Source organism: Podarcis melisellensis (genome assembly GCF_964234715.1).
Source record: "Podarcis melisellensis genome assembly, chromosome: 5".
NCBI classification, from domain to species: Eukaryota; Metazoa; Chordata; class Lepidosauria; order Squamata; family Lacertidae; genus Podarcis; species Podarcis melisellensis.
Genome location: NC_138537.1, coordinates 7,135,704 through 7,159,871, shown reverse-complemented (window position 1 = coordinate 7,159,871; position 24,168 = coordinate 7,135,704). Strand labels below are relative to the sequence as shown.

The following is a 24,168-nucleotide window of genomic DNA, read 5'->3' as shown; positions in this document are numbered from 1 at the left end:
TTCTTTTTCAAACATTGCTCAATTTTATTTCTCTTTTTTTTGTCATTCATCCCATTGATGTTCCAATTCCAAATTTTTAAAGGGACCAGCTTCTCATTCCACGCAAGCAGCACATGTGAAGGGTAGCATTTAAAAAAATGGCCATTTTGAGGTATTGAGGCTAGATCCTTCCACATTTTAAGATTTGCCTGTCCATTCATATACACATTCAAACAATTGCATTCAGAATTGCTCCCTGAACTCACCTAAATGACGCAATACATTCAGCACCCACCTACGTTTAAGCCTTGACATAGACATCCAACTGAAGGTGGTTTTTAGGTTTTGTTTTGGTGCTTTAACTTCCCTAATTCAAGAGACAGAATAGTACCATATTTACACAAATCTAATGCACCATCAAAGCTAATGCACACTCTAATTTTGAAAATGTAATTTGGCCCAAAAAAGGTGCATATTACATTTGAGGAAATACTGTATGTTTATTCTTTTAAATTAAAGTTGGTTCCTAAGAAGAGAAAAATCACTACAAGAGATTCTGCACTGCATGGAATTAGCTCATCCCTGCACTTGACAAAGAGTATAGCTCCCCAAGCTATTCAGAAGGACAGTGTTTGGGCTGGCAGGCAAGGAAGAAGACAGAAGTCAGCAATTCCAACTGCATGTTCCTCCCTAGCAGCTATAACTGCTGCTGAGGCTCCTGAGTTTTGTTTGAAATGGGAAGGAGGAACACCAACTGTGGCTTACTGCCACTTTTGGTCCCTCCCCCATTGGTTAAATTGGTATTGAGTTAAATTGGAAAACTTTAATGTTTGCCTACAGTGTAGTTTTGTTTGTATGACTTATGACATAATTGTTCATTTGTTGCTTATGTGACTTTGTAATGTTTGTATATTGCCTTTTCCTACTTATCTTTATTACTTTGTTCCCTGTTCTGGAATTGCAAATATTCAATGTAGAGCAGGCTGTGAATAAAACAAAACCATCATAGGTGTTGAAATAAAGTTCCACATGCTGAAAATAAGAAACAAAACTCCAAAATGCCAGAGAGATTCCATTTTATTTACAGAGCAACCTCAATGCTGATGATCAGGGCGTTGAAAATTTACCTTGCATCATAAAAAATCTCTTTTTAATTACCAAGACACAGTGTGTTAGCTGGGACAGAACGGAAGTCCTGCATGGAGTTTAGACCGTTAGAAGCTCAGAGACCGGACAGATGTGTGGACCATTCATTTGAGCAGCTTAGCTACCATTTGCCAATCTAGTGTCCAGCATATGTTTTGGGAATATAGCCAGGATTGTAGTCCAAAACATCTGCAGGGCACCAGCTTGGCAAAGGCTGGCTTATACCAAAGCCCCAACAACAGAACTGCCAAGACCACCAACCACCTTCTGGCAGACAGTGGGGTCAACTGTTGTGTTTCCACCCCAGAAGAACTCTCGCCTTATCCCTACCCATTTCCAAGATCGCAGCCCAGAGTGAAGACAGGGAGGAGAGACAACCCCCCTCCCTGCCTTCCACCCTACAAAAGCATCACCTGCACAGGATAGAAAGGGGAACTGAAGGCTAAGCCATGAAGAGAGAAATGCTTTCCTAAGAGGATCTGAATTGTGTGTATGACAGTTAGAAGAAGAGGCAGGACCTCTTTACTGCGGAATGGTGGGGGGAGAAGGAAGACCCCCCCAACCATTTCTATGGCAAGTTTGAAGTTCCACCCTTTTTCCTGGAGCAGCTACTCAATGTGCAACATTTAGCAGCATTTTACACACGCACAAACCACCTGATTGCATCACTGAACATCAGGTTCAATTCTACCAAGGAGACAGGTGGAGAGAGAGAAGGGATTGCTTGCAGCAGGTACCTCCCCTCCTCCTGTCCAATAAAGCAGCACTGGGCACTCCCCACCTCTCTCTCTGCCATCCTTTGGTCCCTGCCCAGCAGAGACTTGGCACAGATCCAGCAGCAAAACGGGCAACTCTGGTCGCTTTCCTCCTCCTCCTGCAATCCCCAGCAGGTGCTGGCTTCTGGGGCGGGGTGGGGTGTTGGAAGGGTTAACCCAACAGGCACAGCTAATGTTCACACGATGTAGGCGAAGCCCCTGCTGTACCATCAGGTTATGATGGGGGTTGCTGGGCGGCTTACTCCGCTCCCAAACAGCTGACGCACACAGTCTGGGCACCTGCTTTATAGAAAGCCCTCCTTCCGAAACTGCTCTTGCAGGATGTCTCTGTACTCGTCAAAGCCTCCCTCAATGCGCTGCACAGTGCCATTCCCACACACCCACAGCTCCTGGCACACCAACCGGATGAAACGCTCATCATGGGAAACGAGAATCAGACCACCCTGGAACAAGAAGGACAAAGAAACTTCAGACTTAAAGCATGTGGTACCAGCCTCAGCTCTCCCAGCCATTCTCCTGCTAGCTTCAGGTGCTAACCTGGGGCTCCTGTTATCTCTGCAGATTTTGCAACATATTTTAAATCTTGCAAGCTCCTTTTTGGAGAGCCAGTTTTGGCTGAAATGTGGGATATAGTTGTAATAAAAAGAGACTCCCTTATCGCCGAGGAACAGGGCAGCAAAGCTGCTCAGCTCTGTTCATAGTGCAATTTAAATGGTGTAGAACAGCCTTTGCCAACCAGATGTTTTGGACTACAACTCCCATCAGTCCTCAGCAGCACGGCTGGACAGGAAGTAAGTGTTTCTGCACAGAGACTCCAACAGCTACTTGGAGGAAGATTTACCCGGAAATTGTTGAGCGCTTTGGCCAGGGCCTCAATGGTCTCCATGTCAAGGTGGTTCGTCGGCTCATCCAGAATGTAGAAGTTGGGGCTGGAAGGAAAAGGAAAAAGCAATGAATGTAGCACTGGGTTGGAAATCCCTGAAGCGAGCCACAAAGGCACTTCCTTCCTGTGCAATGATTGAGGTCATTATAAAAGAAAGCAGAGGTGTGGGGGGGGGCATACTCATCTGAGCATAGTTACCAAGGCATGGTCATCTGAGCAAAAGCCACTCGGCTTTTCTGGCCTCCAGACAGGCTGGCAACAGGACGGACTGCTAACTCGCCAGAGACTCCATAGCACCCCAGCTGATGGCGGTACTCCTCCTCTGTCTTCCCTGGAACCCAAATACCGAAAGGTGTCAAATTCATGAAGCAGCTGCCACTTACCAGCATGTTAGCTGAACAGAACCTCTCATTGCTAATGAGTACCCATTGCTGGGGAGCAGCTACAGAAGAAGGCCTGCTTATGGGACTCCCACCCAGAGGCATCTGGTTGGACACAATGAAAAGCAGGTTGCTGGACTAGGTGATCCTACTCAGCAGGCTTCTTATATTCTTGAGACGACCACAGCACTGCTGCTCTGCCAGGATTGGTGAGACCATGGTAGCCTAGTAAAACAGTGATCTTAGCACTGGATTAGAGAAGTGGTGTGGCATTCATGGCACACAAATTCACAGAAAGAACCACGTGTTAACTGGATTTAACAGCTAAGAAGAGAGGCCCCAGATTACTAGGATAGGGATGGCAGGTTAGCTTGACAGTCTCTTTTGGTTACGGAGCAAAGTGGATTCTTGAGTGGCTGACCTCAGGAGGACAGTGGGAAAATTATTATTTGTTATTATTAATTCAATCTATTGCCTGCACTTGAACATCAGGGCCCAGGGCAGGTTCCAACAATTTCAATATTAAAAACAGTCCGAAACAAATTAGTCACAGGAATAAGGTCCTGAAAACATAGACCTTGGGTCTCAAAGGTCAGGGTAGAGGAGCGTTTCTGCCTGACATAGAAACTACATTTTATTATGTTTCTATATTCTGTTGGAAGCCGCACAGAGTGGCTGGGGAAACGGAACTACCAAGCCCCCCCCCTCTTGCAGAGAAGTCACATAGGGCTTTAAATGCTAATGTGAGCACCTTGAATTGGGTTTGGAAACTATCTGGCAACAGATGACACTTGGGGCTTCCTGATCTGGTGAGTTACACAATATGCACTTGAACAAATAGAGAGAGTAATACACTGTTAAGCTCTTAACTCAAGCTAGATATGGTATAAAGCACATATATGTGACTATGTGAAATACTGGGGTGGGGAGGATGAACTACTTGTAGATCACCAATAAAGCATAAGTTTTCCTAGAGGCTGGATAGCTGAAGGCCAAGAAGGTATATTTCTTCTCTCCCAAATCTGGCTATATTGCACCCATCCTTATTTTTGTTATGTGTCACCAACTAACTCCACAGGAATCCCTACAGCTTACCTGGAAATTTCTTTGCTAGTAGCTCTGTGGCACTGATGTTGAGATCCAGCTGATCCACATGGTGCTGGCTAAAATAGCCAATCTTAAGGTTCCTGCCAAGCCAGAACGAGGAGAGAGAATGTGTTATTACAGGAAGCAATTATGCAGCAACAACCCCCCATTTCTGAAACCACCTAAGTGAAGGAACAATGTTCTTCTTCCACTATGTACAAAAATGCTGTTGCCTGACCCTGAGGAGAGAGTATAAAAGCACAAATGGACTGTTTCTCCTTCAGCTACCAAAGGAGATCCATTTTCCACAATTCCCCCCATGCCCAAGGCAAATGATCTCTTACTGAATCTATTTGAATCAGTATGCTGAAATAGTTAGTGGAAAGTAGGTTTCATATATTAATTCCCACATATCACTCCAGTTCCTAAATCATTTGGATTTATTTCTCTTCCAATAAAGAGTCAATGTAATGAATGAAAGGGACATTAAAGAGAAACAAGACATTAAAGAAAAAAGGGGTTTAAGGTGGATGATGAGAAGCTTTGCCAAGTTCAGAAAATTGGACTCTTGGGCTCTGATAGCTCCTCAAATGTATTGAGTTCTTATCAAGAACTATCTACCATATTTCCAAAGGTGGCTCCCCCACCACAAGGATGAGAAACTTGCTTCTTCCATTAATAAAAGCTTCAAAATCCCTATGCTCCACATTTCAAAATTTGCGGCATCTATGTTTTGCAGTTCATACCATCACTGAAATTCTGCTGGAGACAGAAAGCAACACAGAAGCACATACCCTGAATGCCTGGCAGGAATCTATGTTGTATTCACAACTCAGCTTTCTGTGGTTTGACCCATTCACCCCATAACACTGTCAAGCCCCCTTATTTTTGCTGAAGCTACCTGTGAGCATGCCTAATTCCTTCAACGGGTGCCAGGTCTCCCATCATGATCTTCAACATCGTAGACTTGCCAGCTCCATTCTCCCCTACCTAGGGGAAACAATGAATGAATAAATGAATGGACATCCTTCAGAACTCTGGGAGGGTTTCACCTGACAATGCCTATTAGTGGAAGCCCTATGCAAGTATGCAATGGGGCTTTCTCCCATTTCCTTTTCCTGCACACCCCCTGGAATTGGCTTAGCGGGGTGTGTGTGTGTGTGTGTGTGTGTAGAGAGAACTTCTAGAACAGTGTGCCAGGAAGGGGGTGGGGAGAGAAAAGAAAAGGGGATCATTCTGTCTGGCAAGCTGCAACCCTTGCGCAGATCAAACATTCATCATAACGCGAAATCAATTGTCACCCTCTGTTTTAATTTTAATTGCCATTTCTCTGCTCAAAACTTCAATAGAGATAATCAAAAAAGAAAACCCCTCTCCATACCACACAGATGCGGGACTCCAGGTCGGCTGAGACTGAGAGGGAGCGAAAGATGTAGTTGTTGGGCTCATAGTAAAAGTCCACTTCATCCAGTTGCAAGATGGGAGGAGAAAACTTCTCAAAGCCATCTGGGAACCTGCAGGAAAGAGAAGGAAACTGAGCACAAAAGGAAGTAGCACAAACGAGAGTGGTGGGCAGCAGGGAAAACACTTCTGTAAGATTTTACTGAATTCTTAGCACTGTTCTGACCCTAATACTTAGCACTTACAGTGCTTTCTGTGTTCAAAGCACCTCTCATATATTATTAGAGGTACAGTCTAATAGCATGTAATACATCCAATTTGCTGAAGCCAAGTAGGTCAGGGCCTAGATGGGAAATTGTCACTTTAAGTTACAAGGAATAAACCATTAGAAATAATCTTATTGTAATCCATACAATAACTCCCTAAGGCAGGTCTGTATTGTTACCACCATGTAATAGATGCCGCAGGGAGTGGAGGCATACTGAACAAGATTCAAACTGGAGTCTTCTCAGTTTATAGCTCCATCTCTTTAGCCATCAGGCCATCCCAGTTTTTCAGGGCTGTTATGACAGTAGTGGTCAGGGACCATATCAGGAACACGAGCCACCACACCACGACATCTGAGGAAAATGGAAGTGTCCCTTCCAATTCTATAATTCTATATCTGTGAGGCAGCAGTGTGAAAAAGATGAAGTCTCTATAGATCCGGACACTGTGTCATTGGGTCACTGGCAATGGAAGTCCACCGCAGGAGCTTCTAAGTGCAGAACAGGAAATGCCATGCAGAGAATCTGCACTCTCTAAAGAGCCTGTTACCACACTTGCATCCAGGCCACTTTTTAAAAAGCCCTTTCACAGAACCCTCTGCAGAAGGTGCCTGAGGTATGAATCAGTCTGAAGCCCCCAAGAAAATGAAGAACCAAAATGAGAAACTCGAACCAATCTGTGGACATGAGATTTTTTGGAGCAGGAAAAGAAGAGGAAGGAGAACATCTTCCCCATATGTTAAGGTATTGCATCCCAACCAGGTTTCAACTCGATTCGAAGTATGGAGAAAAGCCTTTCCAACTTGGTGCTCTCCAAATGTCAGTGGACTCCAGTTCCCATCAGCTCCAACCAGCATGGCCACTGGTTAGGAATGATGGAAGTTGTAGTCCAAAACATTTGCAGGCGGCACCAGGTTGGGGAAGGCAGGTCTCTTCCCTTTCCATTTGTAGTATGCAACACAATATGCTGTCCCATGCAAGTTCTTAAACCAGCTGATTTTCCACTAAGAAGTTCTTGAACACACAAAGGTATCCAAGACCAACCAACTCTCGACTTAGTGGTCATGAAGTGAGGAGTTTATCAAGACCAAGAAGGTCAAGAAAAGAATGATTCTGGCTCACAAGGCAGAGAGCTTCCGGCTCTCCTACACCCTCTTCTGCAAAAGTCAGCTGTCTCATTTATGTGAAGAGCCACTTACTTCATTATCACTTCAGAGTCTTTGTCCACAGGTTTCAATTTTGGCCTAAGAGACAAAAGAAGGTCAGACCCATTGCAACAAAAGAGGACACAGCAATTTAGAAGCAGGGAAGGCCTCATTCACACCAGAGCACCTCCCATGGAAAGAGCCATCCTCTACTCCGGACTCACCAGAATCAGTGAAAGCAGACTGCCCCCATCCTCTTCAAGTCAAAGTCCTCCTAACTACTTGAGCAAGAGCATCTAAGCCAGCCTTGCTCAACCTGGTGCTCTCCATATGTTGTTGAATGATCACTCCAGTCATCCTTGGCCATTGACTATGCTGGCTGGGGCTGATGGGGGCCCAATAACATCTGGCAAGGCTGGTCTATGAGTTCAAAGACAGCAAAGCATGGGGGACCACCTGTGGCCTTGACTCAGTTTGGAAAGCACTGTAGATTCCCAGAAACAACCTGTTTTCTCTGTTAATAACAAGAGTGGGGAACCTTTGCCCCCCCCGATGTTGTTGAACTACAACTCCCACTAGCCCTAGCAAGCATGGTCAATGACCAGGGATGATGGCACATTTGGAGAGCAAAAGATTCACCTCACTTGGTTTATAATAAGGCAGGAATGCTGGCCTGGATTCATTAAGTTCAACACAGTAATATATTTTTTGGGGGGTGGGGAATTCTTAGGCTTCCAATCTATATACAAATTGCAAAGATTCCAAAAAGAAAATCTTGTCCAAGGAACTTTTGATATCTTGGTGACTTTGTGGGCCCTGCACTTCCAGGCCTCTGTTATCACCCCAATCAATTTATTTTGCTTATTGATATTGATATAGATATATGGATATATATTTAACTATTTTATACCACCTTCTTGCCCTAACAGCAATCTGCAGAGCCTACAATTACTCATTCACTTATTCATTAACGCCATCTTTGTGCCACCCCACAACTTAAGAAAACAAAACTCTTTGCAACCCCAAAGTTAAAAGGCAGTTGTCTATCTCCAGGTAGAACTGTGCAATGCAAATATGGACCAACATGATTGTGCACCCCTGACAAATAATGCTCAATCCAACTGTTGTGGATACTCACAGCTTCTCCAGAAGTTTGAGTTTGCTCTGCACTTGAGACGCCCGGTTTGCATTATAGCGAAATCTATCAATAAAGACCTTAAAGGAAGAGAGAGAGAGAAGGGAAGATCAGAGTCTTTCAGGTAGGAGAAGCCCCATGCAGAGTCTCAGTCATAAGACCATGGCTCATTTGTGGACCCTAGCCACTGTTATTTCTACAGGTGCATCCTGGTGATTTTAATCAGGACGTACTTTCAAAAATGCATTGCCCTGGATGGCACCCTCTGCAATGCAATGAGGCCTAAGAAGTAGGTCAAATTGCTTTCTTGCAGGTGCCACTGAAGTAATACGGGGGTCCTCAGGTATAGTGGGGGTTGGACCTGAGGAACAGAGCACATTCTGTGTACTCATAGGCATATCATTCAAAACCCACTCACATGTTTCTCATTCCAGTTTACACAGAAGATTGTAAGCCTGTGGGCCGTACCTAGTGAAGTCTCAGAAACATTGGCAAGTCGGGGTGGAAATGGGTTCCAGTGGTCTTCCTCCATCTCACCCCAGTTCTCAACATCTCACCTCTGTGACCCCAGACCTTGCAAAAAAAGGTTTCAAATGCTTTGCAGGGGAAACTGATCTTTGAAGCAGAATCACACAAAATGTACACATGGGAAGGTAATCGGCGTGGAGTCATTGCACACAGGACGCTGTCTTTCTCGTCAATGATCTTCTATTTATTTTAGGCTGTCACACGATTAAAATGTGTGAGCTGATTCACCATATGAATTTTAACCAATTCACTGTGCATTGATTTACATGCTAAAAGGGGGGGGGACCCCGACAAATCCTTTGGTTTAAGTGATGTGCACGTGTCACAGCAGGACATCAACTGAGGCATGGAATGCTAACACAGAACCCAGAGGTGCACGGGCACCCATAGGGCCTTCCCTGCTGCATACAGGGTTGCAACCACACATACTCATGAGATTTCAAGGGAGGCATTACAGCTGAGGAGTTAACTTGAAAAAAAGTGAACATACATTCCCCCAAGCCTAATTGCTGTTAGGAAAGGGAGAATATGGCTTGGGGGTGGGGTAGTTGTGGTGCACATATGGTTTCTCCGATCTGCAAATGTGCCCACAGACCCATAAAGGTCGGCAATCCCAGTGCTTGCCATCTGCAGCTTTTATAAATATTAAGTATTGTAACATTGCATCTAGAAAAAATTTTAAAATCTACTGACTGATTTATCGTGAAGATTTGAATAATAAAAAAGAACTGATTAAATCTGCTGTGCATTCCTAATTTGATTAGGTGCAGAGAAAACTAACAGCCCTCACCTAAACTCACTAACCCAGGTATGAGTGAAGTACTGTGTACTGAATGCTGAAATCCACATGCAAAGAAAAAGGGTAGAGAATTGTGCTGGGCACAGGATTTGGCCTCTTGAGAATCTCATGCTTCTTTCTTTTTTAAAAGCAAGTTTCTAATCTGCAGGGCTGCAGAGGCGCGCTTGAAAGTCTGTATGCAACGGCTGCTGAAATCTCAGAAGTCAGAGGCATGTGGCCAAATTCGGTGGGTAGGGGTGGGTGGGGCTTCATTCACCCCTCCAGCTTCTTATTTATCCCCGTGGCCAGGAATTCCAGAATAAATTACGCAAAATAATTTGGAAACCACAGTACAAATTATGTGAAAATCAATTTTGCACAATGCCAACATAGGTCAAAAATTTCACTTTTACTGGAGACAGAAACTGTGGTGGTCTATCAGCCTCAGCCAGAGAATGAGCAGTGGTCAGGGAGGATGGGGGTGGGAGTCTAGCAATATCTAGATGGCTTTAGGATCTCCACTCTAAGCTCAGGAGATGGGTCTACATGAATCTACATGACTTCCCTCTGACAGGCTCTTAATATTGACCCACTCAGAGAGGCTATATCCCTAAACCTTGATCTGCTCCCCGAACCATACCTGGATGTGCTCTCGATACTGTTGCTGAGCCTCATACTCGCGCTGCTGGTTCTTCAACCGCTCTTCTTTGATCTTGACGAAGTTCTCAAAATCGCCACGATAGCTGTCGAGCCGCTGCGAGTGGAGGTGGATGATGTCAGTGGCCACGGCGTTCAGGAAGTTCCGGTCGTGGGACACAACCAGGATGGTTGACTGCCATGTCTGGAAGAGCCAGCAACCAAGAGGCAACCTCAGCAGTGTGAAAATTTCAGACCTAACCTATTTCTCACCATGGCCTCTTCCCACTTTTCATCAAAATGCTAAGGGAAACAAACCAAAGCAAACCAGAAGCACAATCTGGAAAAATATTCTTTTAGCTTCCAACAGACCTGCAAATAGTTCTCCAGCCAGATGATAGCCTTCACATCCAACATGTTGGTCGGCTCTGGAAGTGAACAAAAATCAAGTTTTTTGGCAAGGGACTTAGCAGCTAAGAAACTATTTCAATTAAAAAGCACCCGTTCTCCAAACAGGAGGGAAGTTCTTCGACAAAGTGATGATGTAACTTGCTGTGCAATTAAGCATCCTGGGTTCAGTCCCCCACGAAAGCATCTTAAGTACCCCAAGAACTGGAGGGAAAACAACATGGATATCTGCTAACCAACAGTAGCGATGGTAGGAAATTAGCTGGGCCATTGAACTGAAGGTGCCATCAATTAAATTTCCCTTGAGAGGACTTGGTAGAGAGGTTTCACTTGTATTTTGGGTCTGATTACAGACAACTGTGCTAGACCCATAATTCAAAGGGTCACACATCTCTCTTAGGACTAGCAAGTGTCCGCATACAATGCAAAAGCTCTGAACTTGAACTAAAAAACAACAACAAACAAACTCCTAGAAATTCCAAAATACCAAACACATTTCTAGGACCAAAAGAGGGTCTTTTTATCAACCTGTTAGATCCCAGAGGACCTAAGTAGATCTGCTGGGGATAGATGGGCGTGCTTTGCTGGAAAAGAGTTGGACTAAACAGTAATTTGGTCTTCTCCGGTTTTATGGGTCAACAGAGACCACCACTTACAATCTTCTGAACAGGCTATGCTCCACTTTGGGGCCAAGATCTAGGAGTTTATATCACATTCCATGACTTTTTCAGACTGTGCAGCAACTATGAGCTCACCCTCCCTATAGCACAGACTTGTATGATGGTACAAGGTCTACATGGCTTTGCCCCACAATCTATTAATATATTTCAATGAACTGCCAATATCATCTAACCAGTTAAAACTAATGTGCATTAATAAAATTTGAGTGCTTATTAAAATGGAGGCACACTTTTAATATATGTTTAGAACACAGAACCAAACAGAAACATGGTGCCAGTTGATCTGGATTGGATCAATTGTGTCATGGTCCTCTTGCTCTGGACTGGATTAATTCAGAGCAAGAGGACCAGGACTCAATTTAGATCTTCCTTCAATCTTGCTCTTTTAGTCTTCAAATTATGGTTAGAAAGCCAACTTCAAACCATAGCTTCAAGCAATCATTTTGAGGCGACCTGTTTGCTTCATTTACCACTGCAAGTTTACCACTGTAAACTTTGGCAAGATCAACTTGGAAATGAACAACGGAACCCCAACAGTTGAGGGTCAAAAAGCTAAAGGACCTCTGACAGTTAAGTCCAGTCGTGAATGACTCTGGGGTTGCGGCGCTCATCTCGCTTTACAGGCCGAGGGAGCCGGCGTTTGTCCACAGACAGTTTTTTCCGGGTCATGTGGCCAGCATGACTAAGCCACTTCTGGCGCAACGGAACACCGAAACCAGAGCAGCGCATGGAAACGCTGTTTATTGAGGGTAGCAGCACGTGGAACATTGCATTTCTCATTTGGAGAATACTGTGTAGTATGCACTTTCTTCTCCCCCATTTGCCTCCAGACAATACTTACCATCAAGCAGGAGGAGGTCAGGCCTGAGAACACCAGAACCAACAGGACAAGGAGAAAGGGATGGAGAAAGCAAAAAAGAGAGGCAGACAATCAATATTAAGGCTCAGTTTGAAGGCTACTATGAAGTTGTTTTGAAAGCATTCTCTTACAACGTGGGATGGCATAAGCCAACAATGACTATCCCATCCAACTTCAGCTGTTTTTGTTTAGATGTCTTAGATTTGCTGGGTTGACAATTCCCACTCAGCCCAGGAGTTTGTACCATTCAAGAACACAGCACATCAACAAGACATACCTGGCAAAAAGGGCACGAGCTAAAGCCAGCCTCATTCTCCAACCACCTGAAAACTCTCTGGAAAGAAGGAACACACATCAGATTCCCTGTGCCAGGTGGGCACCCATCAGCCTACAGATACAGCAGGCAGCCTTACGGTTCTCAACAATACAAGGTGGAAACTAGAGGCATCCCAGCTCAATCTATTGTCTCTCTACCCACATCCCCTGCCCAAATTGTAATGTGAAGCAAGTGGTTACCAAGCTTTCCATCACCTGGTATGTACACCTCACCCACAAAAAACACCTGACCTGCTAAGGTAGAAAGGAGGAAAAGCTAGGACTCCCAACAGCTCAGATCATAGCAGAAAAAAGTCAAGCTCTGGTAGAGATCACTTACTTGGTTGTCTGTTGCTGCATCTTTGCACTGAATCCCAGCCCAGCAAGAATGACAGATGCTCTGAAAAGTGGCACGGGGGGGTGGGGGTGGGAGGGAGAAGATAAATAATTGAATGAAGTCAGTAAGTTGGGGGACAAAGTATTTCCCATGAAGAGAAACTGTTCTGCAGTTCCAATTGGCTGAAAGATCTATATGTCGCTCTGAACGCACTCAAGACTGTTAACGATAAATTTAAAGGCACAACACCCATCCGAGATGCAGTGCTGGAGTTTACTCAAATGTAAATAGACAGAGAAAGAAAGGAAGATCAGCAGCAAGCTTCACACCAAAATATTACCTTTACCAGCTCAAGCTTAATGTGATAATCAGTTGTGCAGTTCTCCTACCCAAGCAGTTTTAACAGGCATCTGCCTCAGAAGCTGCCAGTCCAATTGGCAGAATTTATTTATTTCCTGACATTTAAACCCAACCTTCCTTCTGCAGTGGAACCCCAAGATTGTGCACTTGTGGTTCCCACACAGGCACACCCTGGGAACTGTTGAAACTCCCCATTTCCTTTAAAGTAAATGTAATTCTTTTAATGATTATAAAGTAATCAGTACTGCAGAGATACAATCCCTGGCCCTCTGAGCAAGACTCCAGCATGCAGTTGGAGAACAGAAAAGTTGGAGAGGTGTTCCAGCTTGCCCTTGAATCTGACCCCTGCACCCTTTCTGTACCATACTAATATCCTGCTTCAATTACATCCAAGGCCTAAATGCATGTCTTGAAGGGAGGGTGGAGGCACAGCTTGGAGAGTGGCTGGCATGCAACCTCTTCAGCCACCATCTCACCCCTCAGGCAAGAAGTGTGCCTCAGTGGGTGGCTGCTCAGGCATGGCTAGAAGAGTGGCTGGCACTCAGCCTTCTCCTCCTCCCAGACTCGCTTGGCCAAATGGTTGGGCTTTGTGAGCAGCTAACACATCCCTGTTGAACAAGTTATGCCACTGCTGCTTCCCTGTGGCACGCCTGGCTGAGAAGTGCTTGGCTCTTTGTAAAAAGGCGAAGACTTGAGCTGTTCGATTCCGCCAGAGCTGGAGACCAGCATGGGACACCAAGGGCAGATCATGGTCAATTTATGGGCAGATCAGCAAGGTCAGAAGCCAAATTCATGGTGAGTTCACCTCAGCCCTGAGGTTGTTGACAGGTGCCCCATCAAGCAACCTACTGACACAAGCCCGGCAAAAAGGACTGCACCTCCTAACTGGATTTGAAAGCCAGGGTTTAGAACATCATACATCCCAAATCCTGGCAGCCATTCAGAAAATTTCTGTCTTTGACATCTAATAGACAACAAAGCAAATGGCTGAAGATATGCATTTGCCACAACTAAAATGAGTGGCATCTTACCTTGCTGGGGCCTTGTCTGCCTCAATCTCTTCTAGCCTGGCATAGATTTCTGACAGTCGAGTGCCTTCAGTGCCTTCTCCCCTGAAACAGGATATAAGAACAGTGTGTCAGTTTTCTGGGTGGTAAGAGAATAATAATAATAATAATAATAATAATAATAATAATAATAATAATAATAATAATAATTATTATTTATACCCCGCCCCATCTGGCTGGGCCTCCCCAGCCACTCTGGGCGGCTTCCATAAAAACCAAAAATACAGTAAAATCACACGTTAAAAACTTCCCTGAACAGGGCTGTCTTAAGATGTCTTCTGAATGTCAGGTAGTTGTTTATTGCTTTGACATCTGCTGGAAGGGCGTTCCACAGGGTGGGCGCCACTACCGAGAAGGCCCTCTGCCTGGTTCCCTGTAGCTTTGCTTCTCGCAATGAGTGAACCGCCAGAAGGCCCTCGGCGCTGGACCTCAGCGTCCGGGCAGAATGATGGGGGTGGAGACGCTCCTTCAGGTATACTGGACCGAGGCCGTTTAGGGCTTTAAAGGTCAGCACCAACACTTTGAATTGTGCTCGGAAACATACTGGGAGCCAATGTAGGTCTTTCAAGACCGGTGTTATATGGTCTCGGCGGCCGCTCCCAGTCACCAGTCTAGCTGCCGCATTCTGGATTAGTTGTAGTTTCCAAGTCACCTTCAAAGGTAGCCCCACGTAGAGCACATTGCAGTAGTCCAAGCGGGAGATAACCAGAGCATGCACCACTCTGGCGAGACAGTCTGCAGGCAGATAGGGTCTCAGCCTACGTACCAGATGGAGCTGGTAAACAGCGGCCCTGGACACAGATTTAACCTGTGCCTCCATGGACAGCTGTGAGTCCAAAATGACTCCCAGGCTGCGCACCTGGTCCTTCAGGGGCACAGTTACCCCATTCAGGACCAGGGAATCCTCCTCACCTGCCCGCCTCCTGTCCCCCAGAAACAGTACTTCTGTCTTGTCAGGATTCAACCTCAATCTGTTAGCCGCCATCCATCCTCCAACCGCCTCCAGACACTCACACAGGACCTTCACTGCCCTCACTGGTTCTGATTTAAAAGAGAGGTAGAGCTGGGTATCATCTGCATACTGATGAACACCCAGCCCAAACCTCCTGATGATCTCTCCCAGCGGCTGCATGTAGATGTTGAAAAGCATGGGGGGGAGGACAGAACCCTGAGGCACCCCACAAGTGAGAGCCCAGGGGTCTGAACACTCATCCCCCACCACCACTTTCTGAACACGGCCCAGGAGGAAGGAGCGGAACCACTATAGGACAGTGCCCCCAGCTCCCAGCCCCTCAAGATGGTCCAGAAGGATGTTATGGTCGATGGTATCAAACGCCGCTGAGAGATCCAGCAGAACTAGGAAACAGCTCTCACCTTTGTCCCTAGCCCGCCAGAGATCATCAACCAGTGCGACCAAGGCAGTTTCAGTCCCATGATGAGGCCTGAATCCTGACTGGAAGGGATCCAAATGGTCCGCTTCTTCCAGGCGTGCCTGGAGTTGTTCAGCAACCGCTCGCTCTATCACCTTGCCCAAGAATGGAAGATTTGAGACTGGGCGATAGTTGGCCATTGTGGCCGCATCTAAAGATGGTTTTTTAAGAAGCGGTTTAATAACCGCCTCTTTCAGTGGGTCTGCGAAGGCTCCCTCACGGAGGGAAGCATTCACCACCCCACGAAGCCCATCGCACAGTCCTTCCCGGCTAGCTTTTATAAGCCAGGATGGGCAAGGATCCAGGAGACAGGTGGTTGGTTTCACTCGTCCAAGCAGCCTGTCCACATCCTCGGAGGTAACAGATTGGAATTGATCCCACTCAACTTGACTCGACAGAACTCTAGCACTCTCCCGCCCTGGCCAATGCTCCCACGGTGGAGTCTACTTCTTCCCGAATCTGAGCGATTTTATCTGCAAAAAACTTTGCAAAATCATTGCAGGAGAATATGTGGCCCGTACTGGGCCCCGATGTTATAGGTGGTTCGGCTAAATTGTGAACCACCTGAAAATGTCTCCTGCTGCTGTTTCTGCAGATGCAATAGAGGCGGTGAAGAAATTCTTCTTCGCCGTCGCTATCGCCACTTGGTAGGCTCGACATTGAGCTCTAACCTGTGTCCGGTCAGATTCGGAATGAGTTATCCGCCACCGGCGCTCTAGCCGTCTCAACGATTGTTTCATTGCCCTCAGATCCGTGGAAAACCACGTGGCTCTCCGGGCTCCATGCAATCAGAGAGGGCGCTTCGGAGCCAAACAGTCAATAGCCCTGGTTAACTCCACATTCCAGCGGGCCACCAGGGAATCGGCTGAAGGTCCGCTCGGTACCAGAGGACGCTTATGTCTGAGCTAAGAAATTTGGGAAGGTAGCATCAAGACTAGAATTACCTTCCAGAATTGACTCGGGCTGTCAGCTCCTTCTCCTCCTTCAGCAGACTCTCGCGGGTGGTATCGCACTCTAGCACGCTCTGCAGGGCTGGCGTATCATCCCCCGCCACTTCCTGCTCCACGTGGAGGATGCTGATGTGTGAGGGTATGCGCAAGTTACTGCTGGCAATCATCTTCAACAACGTCGTTTTGCCCAACCCGTTCCGGCCCACCAGGCCATATCGCCGGCCATATGCCAGGTTCAAGTCTGCACCAGTGAGGAGAACACTGAAAGGAGAGAACACACAGACCCTTATAACAGTCAGAGTTACTGGTCCATTGGAGTCTCTGCACAAAGCAGGTTGCTGTCCTCCCAAACTACAGAAAGCATGGGAAGCAGATGAGGCAGAGTGTCAACACCTTGTGGGTAGAGCTACAAGTAGGCTAGCTTAGGAAGCGCTCTCTCTCTCTCTCTCCCCATCCCCTTTCTACTGCTTTGCTTTTAGTTTCTGCTCACAAGTAGCATAAATCCAGCCATCACACCACCCAGCGCTGGACTTCCTTCTGCCTCCAACTACAGAGGCAGAGCTTAGCCATCACAGCTAGTATTCTGTCAAACACCTCCTGGCCTCCTAACCTCCCAACAACTTCCAAACATACTACAGTGGTATCTCGCAAGATGAAATTAATTCGTTCTGCGAGTTTTTTCGTCTTGCAAATTTTTCGTCTTGCGAAGCACGGATTCAAAAACCTCAAAAAAGTCTTCAAAAACCTCAAAAAAAAGGCTACCACACCACATGCTATGAGTTGCTCCTCGAAGTCAAGTCGCAACTGCACCTCTTCAAGCAATGCACCCTGGGTATTAACGGTTTTAAGAAAAAGTAAACAAACTTGCAAGACGTCTTGCAAAGCAAGCCCATAGGGAAATTCGTCTTGCGAAGCAACTCAAAAAACAAAAAACTCTTTCGTCTTGCGAGTTTTTCGTCTTACGAGGCATTCGTCTTGCGAGGTACCACTGTATTTTATAAATTGTGTACCTCACCCTTCAGTGTAAAACATTCCTGCAATAGCTAAAAGCCACAACATGCAAATAACACAACAGGAACAGAAAAGATAAAAGCAAGGAGAAACAGGAGCAGTAAAAGAGATTGAAGGCCTTGGAAAATAAAATGCCCTATGCCCAGCACAAAAGACACATCATAAAAGGTGCTAGATCATGCTCCCAGGGGAAAGCATTTCATAATTGGGGAGCCACGACCACAAAGGCCCCGTCCTCAGTTGCTGTCCATCATTTTAGACAGTGAGGGCACCCAGAGGAGAGCCTTCAAAGACTGCCCAAGTATACAGGCAGACTGACAGACACCAAAATAGAAATTCCCCAGCTCTCAAGCCAGGTAGAGTTCTAACAGGATAACTGCCGGGACTTTGAATTGCAACAAGAAAAAGGCTGTTTCAGCATTAGTAAGATGTTCAATGCTCAGTTCCAGTCATTGATCATGTTTTTTAAACTATAACTGCATACAGGCAGCCCCATGGACAAGCCTGGCAACAACCTGAGCACCACCTGCCATTTCAGAGGTTCCCATTCACAGCTGACAGGCATGTCTACCCCACAAACTCTGGGTGCCCATCAGCCTGCAAGCACTCACCGCTCACCGAAGGACACGTCGAAGTTCTCAATGCGTACATCGTAGGATTTGTTCTTGCCTGATGTCTCGAGACGAGTTTCCTTCTTGCTGGCTGCTTGGCTGGCAGATGCTTCTTCAAGCACCCTGACACCAGGCAAGAAACAAAAGGTACCATTAAAGCAGGGGAAGGCAAACATTTCTTCCCATTATTTGGAATGTCTCAGCCTCCCCAACATACTCCTTCCATGAAAACTTGATTCTTGTATGTAGGCTAGAACCCATCTCCCTGGCACAGTAGTTTTATATGTGGATAGGGAGAAGAATAGTTTCATTTGGTGGCCCTGAGACCTAGTATTTTGAGAGAGGGAAAACTCCCAAGGACCCTGAGGATGTAATTTTTATTGAAAAGCAGTCAGCCAACTCCATCTTCCCCAAAGTCTCCTTGCCTCCTGGCACATCCATTGGTTCAGTGTTTCCTCCACCCTGTGCATCAGTACTCTAAGCCAGGAGTAGAGAACCTCTGGCTCACCAGGCCTCCCTATTTGGCCCACAAGGCCATTTTGACCAAACCATGCTCAAACTAATAGCTGGGCTAAAAAGGGATCTGCAGATTGGTGGCACTTGCAAAGCCCTTAGTGAGGTACTTGTGGCTCCAACACACAGCACTCTCTGAAAGCACCTTTGATTAGCTGAGTCTACCCAAAAAATACAAGGCAAGATAACCTGCTCTGGCAGCACAATTTTTGCACATGTCTACGACATCCAGCTCCAGGAATTTTGAAGTTTTTGCTGTCAGCCTCCTAGGAAGCACCCGTGGGGTCTGAGAAGCAGGAAACATGCCCTCCCTGCTCAAGGTTGATAAGACTTTTCACTCACAATGGGCTTCCAGACTTCATAGAATCTCGGTCCTGCTTCTTAGTCTGCTTTGCTTTGAGGCGAGCCTCTGCTTTCTCCAGCTTCTTGGCATTCACTATCTGCAGTGCAAGTGAGGGAGAAAGAAGCAGCAAAGGTTGAGTCACTGGGATTAGGTTGCGCGCCCCCCCAGCACAGTTATGCTACCTCCCATTCCACCCAACTGCAGCACACTGCAGAATGGAATATATGAACTGAAATGGAGCAGAGGGAGACAGAGGAAGCCAGGATGCAACATGCCAGAGGTAAGCAAGGTGGTGTCCACCAAATGTTGAATTTCAATTCTCATCAGCCCAGGAAGCATGGCCAATGGTCAGGGATGATAGGAGCTGGAGAGACCATGTGGTCCACCCCTGATCTAGAGAGCAAAGGGGTCCTTGCTACTCTAACAATATAGCCTTAGCTGACTCAGCAGCTTGAAGTCAACTGACCCTCCAGCTCTGGTTCGCTTACCGAGTTCTGATCTCTCTTCAACATCAGCCCTGGCAGCACATCCAAGCCAGAATCTGAAATCAAGCAAGAGAGCAGTGAAAATGCTGCTTACAAGAGCTTCAGCACCAATACAGTCCCTTCCTCCACTGTATCCTGCTTAATAAAGCACCGTAGTTGGTATTGTTGTTGCACTGTTGGCACCTGTCTGTCGCGAGACAATGGAGTGTGCCTTTGGCAGTAAAGTCAAACTGCTGTATTAGCAGAGCCACAGTGACCTCTCCGGGGTGGAAGTCTGGGCAGTGAGCATGGAGATCCTGGGCTTCCCAGTCTCACTGATGTGGTCCAAAGGAAAACAGAGCAATACATTTAAAACCAGTTTGGCTGCAGGAGCCAAATTTTACTGCAGCAAAGAGCTATAATAAGCTTAGGCAGCTTTAAATATATATATATCATAATTAAACAGAGGACTGATCAACAACTACTATCCAATGACAGCTAAACAGAACCTCCAGATCTAAAGACAGTATACCTGTTGCATGTGGACAGGGGAGGGGGGCAGGCAAACTACTGCCTTCATGCACCACTATCTAGCCAGTTGCTGTATGGATCCCTGGTCTGATCCAGTAGGGGAGCCCAGATGCAACAGGCCCTTCCGCCAGTGCTACTCACCATAATTGTCTGTGATCTTTGAAAGCTGAATGGGGGCATCCAGGAGCACCTGCCTGCTACCCTGGGAGTTTTCGCTGTCCCTGCCAGACACAAGATAATTAGCTAAGAGACCCTAAAAAAAGTTTCTCTCTCAGTCATTATTAACATTTCTCACAGAAACAGCCTCATACAGTCCAATATCCTGCCCTCAAACCCTGGGAAAGCAATAGAAAAGGAAACATGCCTAAAACCAGAAGCTGCCAGAGCCTTGCAATCTCTGCATAATCTAGATCCCCACTGGCTGCATTATTGCCATTTGTTTGGTCCCCTCTGCCTGCTCTCAGCTTCACCCACTCAGTATCAGTCAAAGGGAGCATACATATGGAGAGTGTTGTACATCCGCTGGCAGATAGCACGGATGTCCTCATCATCCTTCGAGTCTCTGGCCACATCTTGCAAGAGCTCCCCGACCGCTTCAAACAGATCATCCACTGACTCAAAGTCTGAGCTGCCGCTGTGCAGGACCCCTGTGAAAGAAATGCGAGGCATCGTTAATGCATGGCCGAGTCCCTTGCCGTTCCTTTGGGCTTAGTCAGCTACCAGTAAGAATAGGGCCAACATTCCAACCTGGTGCATAGTTTATACTTATTTTTAGTTTGCACCCAGCTCTGATATTTTATGTGAGTGGTTCATAAATCTTTTAAATAAATAATTAAACATTTACTTCACCTCTTGCATGACCAAAGAACCTTTGGTTGGATGACTTTCCCACACCATGCTGTCAGACAACAAAATTGTTGCTTGGGATACAAGGGGAGTTTCATGATCACTCATCTCAGAGAATCACAGAATTCTCAGGAATCTTTTGCCGAATGTGGGGCTCAAACCCATGAACCTGAGATTATGAGTCTCATGCTCTACGGACGGAGTTTTCCAGTGATAGGAAGAGAAAATTCCCAACCAACTGGGATATGAGTAAAATACTTACCTCTTCACCTTTTCATTGAAAATGCCTGAGGAAGGAGGCCTTACTGTCTTTAAGCTTCTCCCATCCTATCCTGCCTAGCCAGTGTTGCTGAGCTTCTCATAGATTATTATTTGGGGGAGAACAATTTTAGTTGAACATCATGGCCACAGAACTTACTCTTCATGACTTGAAAGGGGTAGAGAAAGAAGGTAGCTGGGTATCGCAGAGTAAAGATTGCTTCCCTTAAATTTGTCTAGGTGGATATACACTTTTGCTGAATGGAAATCCTGAACCATTGACCCAAGACTCAAGTCTGTTAGTAAGCAGTAATTCAATTTATTAAGGTCATGGGTTTGAGCCCCACTCTGGGCCAAAGATTCCTGATTTGCATGGGGTTGGACTACATGATCCTAGTGGTCCCTTCCAACTCTATGATTCTATCATTCTATGAGCCTTCCTGTGACACTGCTTGGGAAATGAAACCAAAGAAAAGTTACTTAATCCAGAGAGAAACAAGTGTGATCTTGACTATGTGGTTTGTAATGGGGGTGGGGTCAACCATGCGATTTATTCTTCCATCATACAATGTTGCCCACACACCACACCTCAGTTTGTGAAGCAGCCTCTGGGCCTTGGCTGATCCATACCCTGCGATGGTTTCCCAGAAAAATACCCTCCTAGACCTTGAAAGGAAAGGAGAAAGGAAGTAGGAGAACAAAGAACAGGCAAAATGTTTCATCATTCTGGAACTCTGAGTCCCGATCAGGGAAAGAATGGATTCAAGGCTTCAGAGATGAGGTGATGTTTCAAAGCTGCAACACTAGGCATACTTATGATCGCCAAAGAAGACGACGACTTATCTGGATGTAAATCCAGTTGAAATCTATTGGGCTTATTTCCACATAAGCATGTTTAGGATCAGGGCTGAAACTGAAAAAATAAGAGTAAAGTTTGCTTCCCTTAAACACGTCTAGTTGGATAGAAATCCTGAACCACTGACCTAAGACTAAAGCCTGTTAATAAGCAGCCCACGATCTATTTCCTGCTCTGCCGAATTTTGCCTCTGGCCTGCCACACCACTGGTATGTGGCCTTTGGCTGCTCGCCTCAGGCTGAAAATGGTGAAGCTGGCAGGTGAAGACTTTTTTGTTCAAACAGGCTTTTAGGAACTGACTGCTTTCAGTGAAAGGTGCTGTACTGTTTTTAATTATGATAGTTTGCATGGTTCCAATAGATTTTTTCCAAGCATATACATATATAACTTTTAAATATATATATGCATATATTACTTTACCATATATACTTTACTTGTATATATATTTTACTTCTAATAGTGTTGGTTTTTAAAATGATTTCCCCCTCATGGTTCTCGTTTAGTGGTTCTCGTTTTTATATGCAAGCTGTCATGAGCCCCAAGGAAAAATAAATAAATACTGTACAGTATGCAATAATAATTTCTTGCCTGTCATTTAACAACAAGTCTGCCATTACCTTTGAAGACCCCCTCAACCCCCCCCTCATCCAATTAACTCATTGAAACGCCAAACAAGGTAGGTGGCGTTGCTGATTTGTTAAACTGGGTGGCTGACAGCCCCTCAGCCTGAACCACAAGTGTCTCTTTAGGCTCAAATTTGGGGAGAAGGTGCTTGATTCCTTGGAGTGCCCACTGAACCAAACAGGAGTTACTTCTGAGTAGGCAATGTACAGGAGGACTGAGCGGCAAAGGTTATTGGGATGCAGAAAGGAGGTTTTTAAAATTATTATTGAAAGAGAGATTTGCAAGGGGGTGGGCACGTTTTCTAAAGGATGTTTCCAGCTTTAAAAAGCCTTGTGGCGGTTTGAGCAATCATGTGACTACTGTATGTGTGTGTGAGAGTATATGTATGTATAGGTATGTATGTATATGTATAGACACACATATGTCTGGATATTGATATGCACACATGTATGTATGTATATATGAGAATGAAATACAGTGTACGATATCTGGGTGTCATTACCTGGGACCTTCGTTCCAGATAACACAAACACACACACACCCCATGGGTGTAGCCAAGGGGGGGGTGGCAGAGGGGGGCACTTGTCCCCCCATCAAGAAAAACAATAGAAATAACTAATTGACCAGTTACGCCGGTTGTGCCCCCCCCCAAGAAGTCTGCCCCCCCAAAGTCCTGGCTACGCCCATGACACCCCCCCGCATAGGGGCCTCGCATCCTACCCAGCCGACATGAGGGGAGGCCAGAGTCGAAGAAGGAGCGGAGGGCCAAGGACCCGCTTCGCTTCCTCGCGCCGCCCGCTGCCCGCCTTCCCTCGGCATGGCCACCTCAGCCTTGCGGAGGGAAGCCGGGGACAGCCACGCTGAGGGAGCCCGGCTGGGGAGAAAGACGCCCCCCCCCGCTTCGCCCTCGCCTCAGCCTCACCGGTCACGTAATCGAACATCTCCCCGTCGAGTTCCGGGAACTCCCTCCGCAGGATCTCGGCGCAGGAGGCCGCCATCGCCGCCCGGCCTCTGGGCCTTCCTCGGAGCCCGGATGCAGCCTTTGGACTCCGAGGCCGATGCCGCGGTGCTCGATGGGAAATGTAGTCCGTTCTTGGGAGCAAGGAGAGCAGCCGGGCGCAAAGGACCCTGGGAAAGAGGGGGGGGCAGAGAAAAGGATCGGGGCCTTCCTGTCCCCATTTCTCATCCAACTCCAAATACAACCAGTGGCCCCCTTTTCCATGTCTGCAAGATCCTAGGCCCAAAGGGTGGAAGAGAGTAAGAGTGGTTCTACATTGGAACGAGAGTCCCTCAGAAGCTGGTAGACTCGCCTTCCTTCGACGTTTTTAAAAAGCAAAGTTTAAACGGCCGTTTGTCGTGCATGACCTGGTTGAGATTCCTGCATTGCAGGGGGTTGGACTAGATGACCCTCGAGACCCCTCCCAACTCTACAACGATTCTATGATTCTGATTTCTCCTTTCTGAATGGGTAGCTCTTCTACACTGAAAGCAAACCTTTGGGGGGGGCGGGGTGTAAAGAAGGAAGTGTGTGATTTTAATTCAGAAGAGTCAGCTTTTGGAAGATTA

General features: G+C 46.3%; 1 protein-coding gene across 2 annotated transcripts; it reads right to left on the bottom strand.

Annotated features, from left to right (window-relative positions):
- Window positions 1-1,038: 1,038 nt before the first annotated feature.
- On the bottom strand, window positions 1,039-23,683 carry ABCF3 (ATP binding cassette subfamily F member 3). 2 transcript variants are annotated; one of them, XM_081910979.1, is made up of 21 exons: window positions 23,525-23,683; window positions 20,518-20,665; window positions 20,160-20,239; window positions 19,512-19,564; window positions 19,023-19,120; window positions 18,168-18,290; window positions 16,540-16,806; window positions 14,130-14,210; window positions 12,742-12,801; window positions 12,364-12,420; window positions 12,069-12,091; window positions 10,512-10,567; window positions 10,144-10,344; window positions 8,201-8,277; window positions 7,117-7,161; window positions 5,632-5,764; window positions 5,152-5,240; window positions 4,260-4,351; window positions 2,983-3,115; window positions 2,743-2,830; window positions 1,039-2,344 (listed from the first exon to the last, which is right to left on the bottom strand). In XM_081910979.1, the coding sequence occupies exons 1-21, from the start codon at window positions 23,598-23,600 to the stop codon at window positions 2,186-2,188; spliced, it is 2,139 nt and encodes a 712-aa protein (XP_081767105.1). In that variant the 5' UTR covers window positions 23,601-23,683; the 3' UTR covers window positions 1,039-2,185. The 2 variants fall into 2 exon arrangements, with proteins under 2 accessions (XP_081767105.1, XP_081767106.1); XM_081910980.1 differs by lacking the exons at window positions 19,023-19,120; window positions 19,512-19,564; window positions 20,160-20,239; window positions 20,518-20,665; window positions 23,525-23,683 and having other exon boundaries at window positions 18,175-18,290.
- Between the last annotated feature and the right edge of the window lie 485 nt (window positions 23,684-24,168).

Excerpts from the sequence above, each read along its gene's own strand:
- ABCF3 (XM_081910979.1), bottom strand. The coding sequence starts at position 23,600 with ATGGCGGCCTCCTGCGCCGAGATCCTGCGGAGGGAGTTCCCGGAACTC. Across the intron at positions 10,568-12,068 it reads TGACCTCCTCCTGCTTGATG|AGCCGACCAACATGTTGGAT; the intron begins GTAAGTATTGTC and ends GTTCACTTCCAG. Across the intron at positions 5,241-5,631 it reads TGGAGTCCCGCATCTGTGTG|GTAGGGGAGAATGGAGCTGG; the intron begins GTATGGAGAGGG and ends TGTTTCCCCTAG.